Genomic DNA, 15,045 nt, shown 5'->3' on the forward strand with positions numbered 1-15,045 from the left:
TCCATCCATAATCGACTCCTTAAAAATTTTATCCAGTGGTCAAAGATGGTTCAGTTGGAGTGCCCACTCCAGAAGCTTCATTATTGCAGAGAAGGTTAGGGCTTTCTTCAAATGATTGAATGCATCTTTGCGTGATTGACTACAAATAAAATGTCTGTAGAAATCCTATGCACTAAAAAGAGAAGGATGAAATTCCTATAGCATGCTATGTGAGATGGGTTATAAATGATATCAATATCAACAGAGCATGAATGAAAAGATATGTCACATCCAATAAAATCAGATCTAATTATCTCCATGGTCTTTCCTAAGAATTCAGACAAAATATTGTCCTTATTATACCAAAAAGTGTTTGGAGGGTTTAAAACAGTGAATGTGACATCATCTTGGTGAAGTAAGGATCTGGTTCTGGATTAGGAACAATCAACGAAAGTGATTCTTCGGTCTCCCCTACACTTCCATCGTAAATAAGTAGAACTGCAGACTCAACTGGCTCGAGTGGTAGTGATTCTTGGGGCTTTGTTTCCATAGCATAAGTCCTTACACTTCCATCCCTATCAATAACACTTGCAACCTCAAGAATATCTTGAACAACAATATCATCAATAAAAATATTATCAGGATCAACTACAACATCATGATACAAAAAACTAGAAGAGTCATATAAAGTAGTAGAATTAAGGTTAGAAATATCACACTCTATAATTCATCTTCTCAGAAATTGATGTAGTAGGTTGATCTAATAGCAATTGTAACTGTATTGATGAATGTGTTCTTTCCTGAAATTGGGTTTCTTGATGTTACAAAAATTGTTGTAACTGCTCCCTAAAATCCTGCTCAGGTTGATGGTACTGAAATATGGCTGATAAAATTAGGGCCACTCAGAAGTTCCTTGTTGTGTGTTCCCATACCTAAATCCTACAATTGAATTATACTTGTCCTGCTGATGAGTCTGATAATACTAAGGATCAGGCCGATGATACTGGATCCTGGTCAGGAATACACTAGTAAAGGAATGAACATTTTTGGCAATCACCGGCCTAGTCCCAAACGGTAATTTGCAGCCATAATCTCAATAGGTTCTCTGGCCTGAGTAGATATCTTGTTAACTAGAGCGCCTCCACTAGCTGCATCAACGATACTCCTGTCCATGGGGCATATCCCTCATAGAAGTATATAGTCAATAGTTGATCACTTATCTGGTATTGAGGGTAACTAACAACAAGCCCTTTAAATCGTTCCCAATATTCATATAACAGTTCTCCTATGAATTGTTGGACTACACAAATACTCCTCCGAATAGCTGCGATCCTAAAAGCAAGAAAGAACCTCGTTAGAAATAATTTCTTCATCTCGAACTAGCTGGTGATAGAGTTGGGGGGAAGACAATACAACCAATCTTTTGCTGAATCCACCAGTGAGAATGTAAATGCTCTTAGTCTAATAGCATCTCCTGATGTACCATGTGGGTTCCATGTAGAGCATACCATCTCCAATTCTTGTAGATGTCTATTGGGATCTTCACCAAAAAGTCCATGAAACTTCGGTAATAGATGTACAATAGTCCATAACTTGAAGTCTACCTCTAAATCAAAATAACGAATTCAGAATGAATGATCTAACAAATCTGGTGCCTAAAGCTCTCTGAGAGTCTTTTCAGTGTTGTTATCCATTTTTCTTGACAAATCTGAGGTTCTAATCACACTAAAACTCTAAAACTATTGATAACACAAAGTTTTTCTGGTCTTACCTGAAACATTAATGCAAATACTATCAAAAGACATAGGAAAATATACAAGATAGAATGCATGCATACAAGAGATGAAATAATTAAAACCTAACAATATTTTTGAATTTTTGCAACTATAAGTACCCCGTGGAGGTTTTGATGTGATCAACCAAGTCAAGTTAGGTCTTGTTGTTATTTTAATGTCTTGTGTCTAAGTGTGAAGGAACTTAGGAGCATAAGAAGTCAAGCGAAAGACATAGCTAGTGAGAAAGACGGCACGGGAGAGAGTTGACGGGCTTGGTGTATCCGAGGGACGAGGTACTGTGGAAGAGTGACAAACGAGACGGAGGCACGCGATATTTCTAAGGGACGAGAAGCCGGAGCAAAAGATTCCTCGAGAAGTCCAAAAATGGGTTCGGGTGAGCCCTATTCCAGATGATCGAAATCACCCAAGTGAGCGGAGCCAGAGCGAAAGACCCAGACTAAAAGTCATCTAGAAGTTGACTCTGGTTTGGGCGCCTGGAGCTATTCCGGGCACCCAGACCAGTCTGGTCCAATCGGGGCGCCTTGGTGAGGCGCCCTTGTGAGAAGGTGGTTCGGGCCCTTGGAACCCTTCCAGGCACCCAGACCAAAGATTTTATCCAGACCCATTGCGATGAGATCCGTTCCATCACAAATAAAATTTTATCCACTCCTAGGCACTTAGAACCCTTCCAGAGCCCGGATCAGGTATATAAATACAGTCCTGATTTCTATTGTTAGAACACAACGCTTGTAAACAAATTCTCTTCGGTTCTACTACTTTTGTAAGCTGTCAACATTATAAAGACACTACTCCGTCCAAAGAAGATTTTAGTGAGTTTCATTTGTCTAGAATTAGTAATCCTCTGATTACAAACCAAGTAAACTCTCTTGCCTCTGTTTTAATTTATGTATTTACTTTTTGTTATTATACAAGTGTTTGCCAAACTTAGTCTGAAGATTGAGAAAGGGCATTTGTATTTTTTCAGGGCTATTCACCCCCCTGTAGCCGGCCACTAGGGGACCAACAATTGGTATCAGAGCAAGGATGCTTCAGAAGGATTAATTGCCAACCAAAGAAAAAAAATCAATGGTCAGACCTGTTAGAGTGTATACTAAAAGCCTAGCTTTTGTATAAACATTTATTTAGAAATAAAGAATCATAATGGTCAATATCTACATTTATTTGTTAAATGTAATTTGTTCAATTAATTTATATAGTAGATAACATGGTGTGTGGTGTCACACACAGAAGATCATGTTGTCGGTTCTTTATAAATTATAAACAGTTGCTCGCGACTAAGATGGAAAGGAACAAACCGTTGAAGTAGTCGTAGTGTAATTAAGTATTAGTTTATCGTAATTAATAAATTACACTGATACACTCCAAGTGTATTGAGTATGACCATTTTAGGTAAGTTCTTTTTGTACTGACTTTATAAAAAACTAGACCTTAGTTATTATGGAAGTGTGTGCTCTTAATCCTAATATAATAACAAACACATATATTTAGTATTTATTTCTTTGACTTATCAATGGGTGAGATTTAACTCGATAAGTCAATAAGCCCGATAAGTTGGGAAATGATATTACTTATAGTGTGTGTTGTTGATTATAGAAGGAATCTGTGTCCTAGTTATCTAGGTTGAGAATGTCCCCAAGAGGAGCTCATAAGGATTGTCATGTTAAACCCTGCAGGTGGACTTAGTCCGACATGACAATGAAGTTGAGTGGTACTACTCTTGGAGCTAGATATTAATTGAGTTATCAGTAACTTACTTAATTAGTGGACATTCGTTATCTTAAACACAGGGAGACTAACACACTCATGATAAGAAGGAGCCCATAATGTAATTTAGGATTGGTGTGGTAGTGTGATAATAACTCTCTAGTGGAATGAGTTATTATCGATGAACTTGAGTTGTGTGTTCGGGGCGAACACGGGATACTCAAGCTCATCGGAAGGGCAAAACCAATTTCTCCTCTAGGTCCCTGTCGTAGCCTCATTAAAGCCTCAAGTCCATCCAAATATAAGCCCATCTTGGTGTCCAAGAAGGGGGCCGGCTCAATGCTTGGTGACCAAGCAAGGGCTGGCCACATTGTCCTCTTAAGGGGTCGACCCCTTGCTTGGTGCCCAAGCAAGAGGGGGTCGGCCGCAATAATTCAAACAAGGAGGGGTGTTTTTGAATTTTTAAAATCTTCTCTTTGTAGAAAACTACAAGTTTTAAAAGAGAGATTTTAAATTTAAAAACTTTCCTTATTTGAATTAGGCCACATGTTTTAAAAGAAAGTTTAAAAGTTTTAAAACTTTTCTTTTTTAACCATCCTCATGGTTTAGGAAAAAAAGGAAGAGAAGTTTTAAAATTTAAAATTTCTATCACCATGTTAAAAAAGAAAATTATATAAGAGAAGTTTTAAATTTTAAAACATAGTTTTAATTTTTAAAACTTTCCTTTTTTAACTCCTACTTTAGGAAATTGAAAGAGAGCTTGTAAAATTTTATAAGAAGATTTCTTCTTGTAAAATTTTATAAAAAAAATATATGTTTCCTTCCTTATGGGGGCCTGTTACCCTTGCTTGGTGCCCAAGCAAGGGGCCAGCCAATAGGATTAAATCATCATCCAATCAAATATATGATTGGTGATTGATTCAATCAAGAGGAAAGAAAAGGAAAAATTAAAAGGGAAAAGGAAAAACATTAGGAAGATTTTAATTTTTTGTAAAAAGTTTTTCCTTATTTAATTACCTTGGGCAAGTATTATAAAAGAAGGGAAAGAGAGGCTTCATGAGTTAATGGTTTTTTTTTTCTCTCTTCTCTCTAGTCTCCTCCTTAGGGTCGGCCCCTAGCTCTTTATCATGCTAGGGCCGACCACATATTGCTTGTGGTTCTTTTAAGTGGCCAGATACAAGAAGGAGGAGAAGGAGAAGAAGAAGAAGAAGAAGGCATCTAATTCTAGTCTCTTGCTTGTGCTCTCTCATGATGGCCGGATCTCTTCCCTTCCCTTCCCTTCCCTTTCCCTTGCTCTCTTTGGTTCCTAAATTGGTGGTGGTGACCAGATTTTAGAGGAGGAAGAAGAAAGCTCTTTGGGTGGTGTTCATCTTGGAGGATTGTCACCCACACGACGTCCAAGGCGAGACGAGGAATACGGCAGAAGATCTCGAGGTCATTAATATACAAAGAGAAGGTATAATTAGCAATTATTTTTCGCATCATGCTAGTTATTTCTTTTTGTAAGAATTCCAAACACAAGAGGCATTAGATCTAGTTTTTCGAATTTATTTTTCTAGTTTGTGTTTTCTTTATTTTTCAAATTTGTGATTCGATTTTTCTTTTTGGATAACCTAGAGTTATTTAAGGAAATTAAATATTAGCATTCCTTAAAAGGTTTTGTCTAGGAGGTGGTTGCTCCCATATCCAAGAAGGCCATGTGGCTCGCCATGCAGTCCTGGAAGCTAATTTTGGGAATTAATATTTAATGAAATTAATAACATAGATGGATTTGGATCAATAGTGTTAAGTTCCGCTTGCGATCCAAATCTAAACCATCAAGAACAGATAAGTTAAATTTGAAATCAATGATGTTAAATTCCGTCTGCGATTCCTAATTTATCTTCTAAAGAACACAATAGGTTATTTAAGGAAAGGTTCGACACTTGTACAAAATTTTTATACAGTGGAACTAGTACGTTTTCCTAGAACTAACCAACAATTGGTATCAGAGCTAGGTTTTGCCTCTGTGTGTTTTGGTTTTCAAATTAATTATGCACATGTCATACATAATTTAGGAAAGATAATAGTAGGATGTGCTAACTTTGTGGTTACAGGCTCCAACTATTATGACATTTAGATATTGTGTGTGATTGGACCCTTGGACATGTCAAGGGCATTATTTTGTGTGCATGATTGTATGTATCAAATACAGCAGGAGCTGTATTATTTTTTAGAATTTTATTTTTGTTCGATCTAGAATATATGTACATTCCTTTATGGAATATAGGATCGATATAGGTAAAATTCTATATTTATCCCGGATCGTATCTTTGCGAGGTGAGGTGCTATTGGAGGACCAGAGACGTAGCGGAATAAGAAGCAAGATAGATGCGACAACTCGACCCGAAGGCGGTGTCTAAAGATGACAACAGCTAGGGTTGGAGCATACTGAAGACAGTGATAGAAAAGACCATAATAGTTGGAAAATTAATTTCCAAATTTATTACTTTTATTTACTGTGATGTTTATGTGCATGTGATGTATGCTAGCATAGGTTAAAATCCTCATTTTAAATAACTAAGTGGGAGAGGAATTTTAATAAATTCCACGGTCTCCATTACTGGTTTGTAAGTGATGCAACAAGCTTGCGTGTTGGCTCTGAGTGCCTCCCTCCACAATGGATGAGTTTGTTGCGGATCACTAGATCAAACTTCCTTTATGGATTGTTATAGGAAATTATTTAGGAGCGTGTGATCTTCTCCAACTGAAGGGACATAATCCTATTTAATGGACTAAGTATCAAGTAATGGTATACACTTAGACGCATTCAATAGTATCCTCCCCAACGGAGTCACTGCTATTATTTTGCGGGACCAAAGCAATACCAACTATTAACTTGTCATAAAGTTAGGTAAAACCCCCAATGTTTGAATTTGTATACGTCCACACTAACGTGACATACAAAATTCACGGTGTTTGAGGTAATTTTATTTGTCATAAAGTTAAGTTGACAATATAAAATGGATAATACCTCCTCTTACAAATAATTGAATTTGTATACGTCCACACTAACGTGACATACAAAATTCATGGTGTTTGAGGTAATTCAAGGTTGACAAGATAATTAATGAGTAAGACCCTCCTCTTACGAATGTTGAATTTATATACATCCACACTAACGTGGCATGCATAATTCCCGGTGTTTGAGGTGTTGGTGAATTTAAATAATATTGTTTGAATAATCAATGTTATTTTAAATTCAAAGTTTTGATCAAATATTTGATCAAAGACAGACCAACTATTAATTTTATTTGTCATAAAGTAAGGTTGACGAGATAATAAAATTAATGGATAAAATCTCCTCTTTGATTTTGTATATGTCCACACTATCATGGCATACAAAATTCATGGGGATTTTAAGGTGTTAGTCTTGACCAAATATTTTTGTGATTCTTAGGATTTAAAATGTTGGTCAATCCCCTATCTGTTATACTATAGGATAGACTTAGTGGTCCCAATTATAATTATTGGAAATAAGACTTGGACATTAAGATGGACTATCTTCTTAGAACTAAGAACAATAAAGGTGTTTTTTATTCATTAGTTGTTACATATTTAGTGATATTATCTACCCGTACTTGGTATGTAGATATGGGAACCACTAATCATGTCTGTAATTTATTGCAAGGGTTCCAGGAAACTCGACAACTATATGAAGAGAAAATCACCGACTACATGGGCACTGCTGCAAAAGTAGCAGCTGTTGCAGTGGGAGAAGTTTATTCTCTAATAGGAATAAAATATGGATATTAAAAAAATTATCTTTACATACCAAGTTTAGAAAGAACTTGATTTCGGTTTCTAAACTGTCAAAGAATAGATATTCTATCAATTTTGATAACAAACTTGTTATCAAGAAAAATAGGGAAGTTATCTGTTCTGGTACGTTGGTTGACAATTTATAATCCAATAACTCCCACGATGCAATAAATGGAAATTAATAACACATCTTCTAACTTTAATAAGAGAAAGCAACCTTCGGAAATAAACCAATCATATTTTTGGCATCTAAGGCTAGGTTATATTAACTTGAGTAGGACTCAAAGGATAATAACCAATGAACTATTGGGTTCATTGGTAGTGGAAATCTTTCCAACCTGCGAGTCTTACTTGGAAGGAAAAATAACCAAGAAGCTTTTAAGTCTAAGGGGTATGGAGCCAAAGATATGTTGGAATTGGTTCATTCTGATTTGTGTAGACCTTTGACTATCTAGGCAAGAGGTTGTTTCGAATATTTTGTCTCTTTTATAGACGACTATTCGAGATAAGGATACATTTACTTGTCACGCCGCAAGTCTAAGTGCTTTGATTAGTTCAAAGAGTATGAGGCTGATGTAGTGAAACGTCAAAAGTGAAAGTATCAAGACACTATGGTGAGATCGTAGTAATGAGTACCTCTTAGGAGAGTTTAGGAGTCACTTATCAAAAGACGGGATTCAATCCCAACTAACTGCACCTGGTACACCCCAACAGAATGGTGTAGTAGAAAGAAGGTATAGGGCTCTTATGGAAATGATTAGATCAATGATGAGTTATTCAGAAAATTACCAAATTCATTTTAAGGATATACTCTGAAAATGGAAGTGAACAAAGTACCTTATAAGTCAAAACTCTCTACTCACATAGAATTGCAGAATAGGCGTAAGCCTATTTTGAAGCATATTCAGATTCGGGTAGTCTATCACATGTGCTGAAGAGAGATAATGATAAGTTGGACAGGAGTTCACTTGTTTGTGGGTTATCCTAGAGAAACGAAAGTAGGTTTATAGTCCTAAAAAATCAAAAGGTCATTGTTAACACCAATGCCCAATTTTTAGAAAAGGACTATGTAATAAACCATAAGCCCATGAGTAAAAATTGTTCTTAAGGAAATTAAAGGACACGTCTAATCTAGTACCAACTGTACAAGATGAAATATCACAAGAAATTACAACACGTATCACAGATGATACACAATTGCAGAAGTACCTCATCGTAGTGGGAGGGTTGTTAGGCAATCTAAAAGATTCATGTTTTGGGAGAGTCTTTGGACTTGATCCCTGGTAGACATGAACCTGATCCCCAGGCATATGACGAAGCACTCCAAGATAAAGATGCAGCATCTTTGCAAAGAGCAATAAATACAGAATTAGAATATATATATTCTAATAGAGTCTGGGAGCTTATAAAATCACCAAATGGTGTAAAAACCATTGGGTGAAAATAAGTCTACAATAGGAAAAGAGGGATAGACAGGAAGGTAGAAACTTTCAAAGCAAGGTTTGTTGAAAAAGGAAACTTTTTCACCGATAGCCATGCTTAAGTCTATCCGGATTCTTTTATCTATATGGACTATGAGATTTGGTAAGTGGATGTCAAGACAGCTTTCCTTAATGGAAGTCTTGAAGAAAACATCCATATATAGCAACCAGAAGGGTTCATTGCAAAGAGCAAAGAGCATCTTGTGTGTAAGCTCAATAAGTCTATGGACTGAAGTAAAGCTTCAAGGTCTTGGAACATCCGGTTTAATAAAGTAATCTAGACCTATGGATTTATTTAATAACCGAATGAGTCTTGTGTATACAAGAAGTGTGATGGAAACATGGTGGTATTTCTTGTACTATACGTAGATAACATTTTTGGTAGTTGGGACAATATCAAATTATTGTCAGAAGTATGGGTATGGTTGTCCAAACAATTCGATATGAAGGACTTGGGAAAATACATATATTCTTGGGATCAAAGTAATAAGGGATCACAAGAAAGGAATATTGTGCTTATTCCAAGCTTTATATATTGAAACAATCCTTGCTCATTTTAAGCATGCAAAACTCCAAGAAAGGTTTCTTACCTTTTCAGCATGGAGTAGCTTTATCTAAAGAGATGTCTCTGAAGACATCAAAGGAGATAGAGGAAATGAAGGCAGTTCCTTATGCTTCGGCTGTCAGAAGTCTAATGTATGCTATGCACGAGATCAAAAATATGTTTTGCCGAGGGTATAGTTAGCAGATATCAAAGTAACCCTGGACAAGGACATTGGGCTGCGGTAAAGCATATATTGAAGTACCTTAGAGGCACTAGAGATTATATGCTAGCTTACAAGGCAGATAATTTGGTCCCTGTGCGTTGCACGGATTTTGACTTCCAATCGGATAGGGACAATAGTGAGTTGACCTCGGGGTTTTGTGTTTACTTTAGGAGGTGAAGTCATAACTATGGAAGAGTGATAAGCAAAGGTATTTTTTCAGACTCCACCATAGAAACTGAGTAAGTGGCAGCCTCTGAGGTAGTTATAAAAGCTGTATGGCTCAGATACTTCATGATGGACTTAGACATGTTTTCTATTTTACCCAAAAATTATTACAATTTATTGTAATAATAATGGTGCAATAGCAAACTCGAAGAAACCATAAGTCCATAAGGCAAGTAACACAATAGAGCGCAAGTACCACCCAATACGAGAAATCGTATAAACGAGGAGAAGTTGTTGCCACCTAGATTGCATCAAGTGATAATATGGAAGATCCTTTCACTAAGGCCCCTAAGGCAAGAGCTTTTGATGGACATGTTGAAGGTTTGGAAATCAGATGTATGGCAGGATATATGGCAGCATAGTCTTTTAGTATAAGTGGGAGATTGTTAGAGTGTATACTAAAAGCCTAGCTTTTGTATAAACATTTATTTAGAAATAAAAAATCATAATGGTCAATATCTACATTTATTTGTTAAATGTAATTTGTTCAATTAATTTATATAGTAGATAACATGGTGTGTGGGGTCACACACAGAAGATCATGTTGTCGGTTCTTTATAAATTATAAACAGTTGCTCGCGACTAAGATGGAAAGGAACAAACCGTTGAAGTAGTCGTAGTGTAATTAAGTATTAGTTTATCGTAATTAATAAATTACACTGATACACTCCAAGTGTATTGAGTATGACCATTTTAGGTAAGTTCTTTTTGTACTGACTTTATAAAAAACTAGACCTTAGTTATTATGGAAGTGTGTGCTCTTAATCCTAATATAATAACAAACACATATATTTAGTATTTATTTCTTTGACTTATCAATGGGTGAGATTTAACTCGATAAGTCAATAAGCCCGATAAGTTGGGAAATGATATTACTTATAGTGTGTGTTGTTGATTATAGAAGGAATCTGTGTCCTAGTTATCTAGGTTGAGAATGTCCCCAAGAGGAGCTCATAAGGATTGTCATGTTAAACCCTGCAGGTGGACTTAGTCCGACATGACAATGAAGTTGAGTGGTACTACTCTTGGAGCTAGATATTAATTAAGTGAGTTGTCAGTAACTTACTTAATTAGTGGACATTCGTTATCTTAAACACAGAGAGACTAACACACTCATGATAAGAAGGAGCCCATAATGTAATTTAGGATTGGTGTGGTAGTGTGATAATAACTCTCTAGTGGAATGAGTTATTATCGATGAACTTGAGTTGTGTGTTCGGGGCGAACACGGGATACTCAAGCTCATCGGAAGGCCAAAACCAATTTCTCCTCTAGGTCCCTGTCGTAGCCTCATTAAAGCCTCAAGTCCATCCAAATATAAGCCAATCTTGGTGTCCAAGAAGGGGGCCGGCTCAATGCTTGGTGACCAAGCAAGGGCTGGCCACATTGTCCTCTTAAGGGGCCGGCCCCTTGCTTGGTGCCCAAGCAAGAGGGGGCCGACCACAATAATTCAAACAAGGAGGGGTGTTTTTGAATTTTTAAAATCTTCTCTTTGTAGAAAACTATAAGTTTTAAAAGAGAGATTTTAAATTTAAAAACTTTCCTTATTTGAATTAGGCCACATGTTTTAAAAGAAAGTTTAAAAGTTTTAAAACTTTCCTTTTTTAACCATCCTCATGGTTTTGGAAAAAAAGGAAGAGAAGTTTTAAAATTTAAATTTTCTATCACCATGTTAAAAAAGAAAATTTTATAAGAGAAGTTTTAAATTTTAAAACATAGTTTTAATTTTTAAAACTTTCCTTTTTTAACTCCTACTTTAGGAAATTGAAAGAGAGCTTGTAAAATTTTATAAGAGGACACTACAAGAAAAAAGGCTAACAACAACGGTTTTTCACCGTTGTCATAGCCCTTTTCGGACTGTTGTTAAATGCCGTGTTGTTAAAGAGGATGCCCAGAGACAACAATTTTTAACCGTTGTCTTTGAAGACAAAGACAACAGTTTTACAATGGTAAAAAACCGTTGTCTTTTCATTCAACGACAACAGTTGTTCACCGTTGTCTTTGAGCGTATGCCTTTAATAATAGGTTCTTCAACAACTATTTTGAACTGTCTACGACAACGGCTAAAAACCGTTGTCTTTTTAGCCAATGACAACGGTTAAAAATCGTTGTCTTTTTAGCCAATAATGTTATTTAACATCAGTTTGACAATGATTTTTCACCGTTGTCTTTTAACGCCATTGACAACAGTTTCACATATTTAACCTGATGTCTTTGGGTACAATATACAACATTTTGACAATAAATAAAAAACTGCATCTTTTCCATCATTTATAACCATTATTTTGTTTAAATAATATATCTACAAAATATCATTGATCAAAAACCTACAATCCAAACATCATTATCCAGTGCAAATTTCATTAAAGTACCAAACATCATCATCCAAACATCATTAAAGTACCAAACATCAACATTCAAACATCACAAAAGTTTACAAAACTAAATAGAACCATAACAATATATCACACATATATATGAAGTCCAAAATATCTTATTTTATTGGATCAAATCTTCTCTACCTGTGCATCTTCTAAACAGCCTGTGAATCTTTTAAACACCATATCAAGAACTGCAGCCTTTTCTGCTTTCTCCTCCCTCATAGCTTCTCTTTTCTTCTCCTTTCTGGGTATGGTCATTATCTTTTCCCTGAGGTAAATGGCATATGATTGCAAGTTAAGTCATTTCCCAGGAGTAAATGGCATAAAGATGATGATGACAAAGACGCTGTACACAATTGAATATGATAACAATACTTCTTTCTAGGCACAAACTAAAATTACTGCATACCTCACTTTTAGTTCAAGTTATCTACAAAATATTATTGATCAAGAACCTGTAATCCAAACATCATCATCCAAACATCATTAAAGTACCAAACATCAACATCCAAACATCACCAAAGTTTACAAAACTAAATAGTACCCATAATAATATATCACACATATATATGCCAAAGTATATTGTTTTGTTGGATCAAATCTTCTCTACTTGTGCATCTTCTAAACACCCTTTTACTTCCTGTGAAAATAAAAATCACATGATTTTAATCCAATTCAACAACAAGTCTAGCTAGTCTCCAGTAATATAAAGCTTTAGAGTTTGCAAAGTATATAACAAAAACTAGCTAACAAGGTTTGTTATTTTCTTCATTGTGATATATTCTAAATTAAACTTCTCATACAGTATTTTCATATAGTAGATCCTAAAAAATAGACGTTGGTTTCCTATGTTGAAACATTGCCAATTTGTTTCAATTTAACTGAATATTATCATTGTCAAATGCAATAAGATGAACTCATGTATATACCTATTCATAAATATGATCTTGTATGCATTCGGCTATCTCAGAGTGCACTTCATCAATTTCTTCTTGAGAATACTCCGCTTTTGTGAACTGTGAACACACATAAATTATATGATCTTAAAGAACAAAATATAATTAATTGGAAAAAAATAATAACTAAATAACTTCTAATTATTTGAGATGATAAAGATAATATTACTATCGATGGTAGTGTATCCCCCTCGATCATTGCAATTTCTTCAGTAATTTGTCTCATAAATCTCATCACGTAATAACCACATTGTTTTGCATCTGGCTGCCTAGGAGCCTACATTAAAGGCAATTCATATTGTTAATGATAAATATACACATACCTTGATTGATTGAAATAGAAGTACCCATACCTTGATTACTTCCCATTGTACATACTTTCTTCCTTTCCTTCCATTGTTCGAATTAAACAATCTTAACGCCCTTCATATATACATTCAACATAGTTGATATATAAGTGTTTTATGACTAAATTAAATACATAATAAAAAGCATATATAAACTCACATTTCCACAACATATTTCCAATCTTCATCACGAATGCGATGACTTAAAGAATCCAACAAGTAAACAATCTCCTTATGAGGTTTAATGACAGTCAAATGCATGTTCTGCAGAAAACGTATCAGAGAGAGAAAAGCATATCTAATATGTGATAGAAAAATAGAATGGGGAATGAAATGAGAAGTCTCACTACCTAATTGAGTGTTTTGTATTATCCATGCACTAAATGTGATTTAGTAGTATGACAGTAATTCTCTAGAGAAGTCAAAGGCAGAAAATGACTTCCTAAATGTACTAAGGAATGCAATCTATTTTACAAGATAAAGAATGCTTAGTGTGATTATAGAGCACATACTGTTAGTGGATGTAGATGCAATTTTTTCTTTGCCCTTCCCAATCGTTGCAGGTTGTCCTATTCTCTTGCTTGAAGCATGAATTGTGTCATCACCATCAGATTTGATTTTAAGCTTTCCAAAGGATGCCATAGAGCTCAAATTTAATCTATTGATAAAAAAAAGTGAAACAGCATATCAATATTTAAAAAAATACACAATAAGAAATTCATCTACAAAAGAAAATCAACATACATAGATAAAAATTTGAAATACCATATTGTGCACAAAATCATATTCAAAAACAAGATACATATCAATATTGTCTACAAACATATCTTCAAAAGAAAAATATAATTGGTTAAACATTGTCAACCCAAATCCTCTAATATTCAGCATATTGAGAAACTACAAGAGGTCATTTCCGCGATTCAAACAAGTGGCCACAACAACAACTTTACCTAACGCAATCTTACCCAGCATTATTGGGCCTTGCTTTTGCAAGAGAAAAAACAAAAGGTTTTAAAAGTTTACGTTGCATCTCTTCACCCCCTCTAGTTGCATTGGTCCTAACACACACTAATAGAAAGCGTAGAGAATCCAATCTCAATTGAACAAAGGTTAACACTGAGACAAGCCTTTACTCATAGCCATCGCTAGCTGTGCACTACACGTAAATCCTGCTCAAAAATGAAAGCATAGGGGAATAATAACAATTCAAAGGTGGGAGATGGATATAACTTGGCATTATACCTTATTGCATATAATCTCTTGAAGACGATATGTTCAACACATAACACTCGAAATGGTAGAACCACCTGCTGTCACGCCCCAGGTAGTCCCTGTCCGAAGAAATTTCGGCAGCATCTCCCCTGTACGGGTGACAATATGAAGCTCAGAATACATATATCAATACCTCGGCCACACTCGGCCGGAACAATACAGACAAATAGTAAAACAATCCACGCAGTTATATTCAATATTTCTACACAGATATAATATGAACAATCCACGCAGTTATATAAAGAAAAGATGATATAGAAATCAACGAAGATATACGTACACATCCTACTCCACTACAACGAAGAAACGAAAATCCACGAAGTAATGAAATATTCG

At 35.3% G+C, this 15,045-nt stretch overlaps 1 protein-coding gene across 1 annotated transcript; it reads right to left on the reverse strand.

Annotated features, from left to right (window-relative positions):
* Positions 1-361: 361 nt before the first annotated feature.
* On the reverse strand, positions 362-14,836 carry LOC121978371. The gene is made up of 7 exons (XM_042530725.1): positions 14,680-14,836; positions 13,950-14,095; positions 13,598-13,701; positions 13,444-13,513; positions 13,260-13,367; positions 13,090-13,150; positions 362-627 (listed from the first exon to the last, which is right to left on the reverse strand). Exons 3-7 carry the CDS (start codon positions 13,696-13,698, stop codon positions 362-364), a joined length of 606 nt encoding a protein of 201 aa, XP_042386659.1. The 5' UTR covers positions 13,699-13,701; positions 13,950-14,095; positions 14,680-14,836.
* Between the last annotated feature and the right edge of the window lie 209 nt (positions 14,837-15,045).

This window comes from Zingiber officinale, chromosome 4B, assembly GCF_018446385.1.
Source record: "Zingiber officinale cultivar Zhangliang chromosome 4B, Zo_v1.1, whole genome shotgun sequence".
Lineage (NCBI taxonomy): Eukaryota > Viridiplantae > Streptophyta > Magnoliopsida > Zingiberales > Zingiberaceae > Zingiber > Zingiber officinale.

Bases quoted from the DNA above. Each gene is read 5' to 3' on its own strand.
- LOC121978371 (XM_042530725.1), bottom strand. From the start codon at position 13,698: ATGCATTTGACTGTCATTAAACCTCATAAGGAGATTGTTTACTTGTTG. The intron at 13,514-13,597 runs GTGAGTTTATAT...GTATATATGAAG, and splicing joins TGGAAATATGTTGTGGAAAT to GGCGTTAAGATTGTTTAATT. The intron at 13,151-13,259 runs GTAATATTATCT...GTGTGTTCACAG, and splicing joins GGGATACACTACCATCGATA to TTCACAAAAGCGGAGTATTC.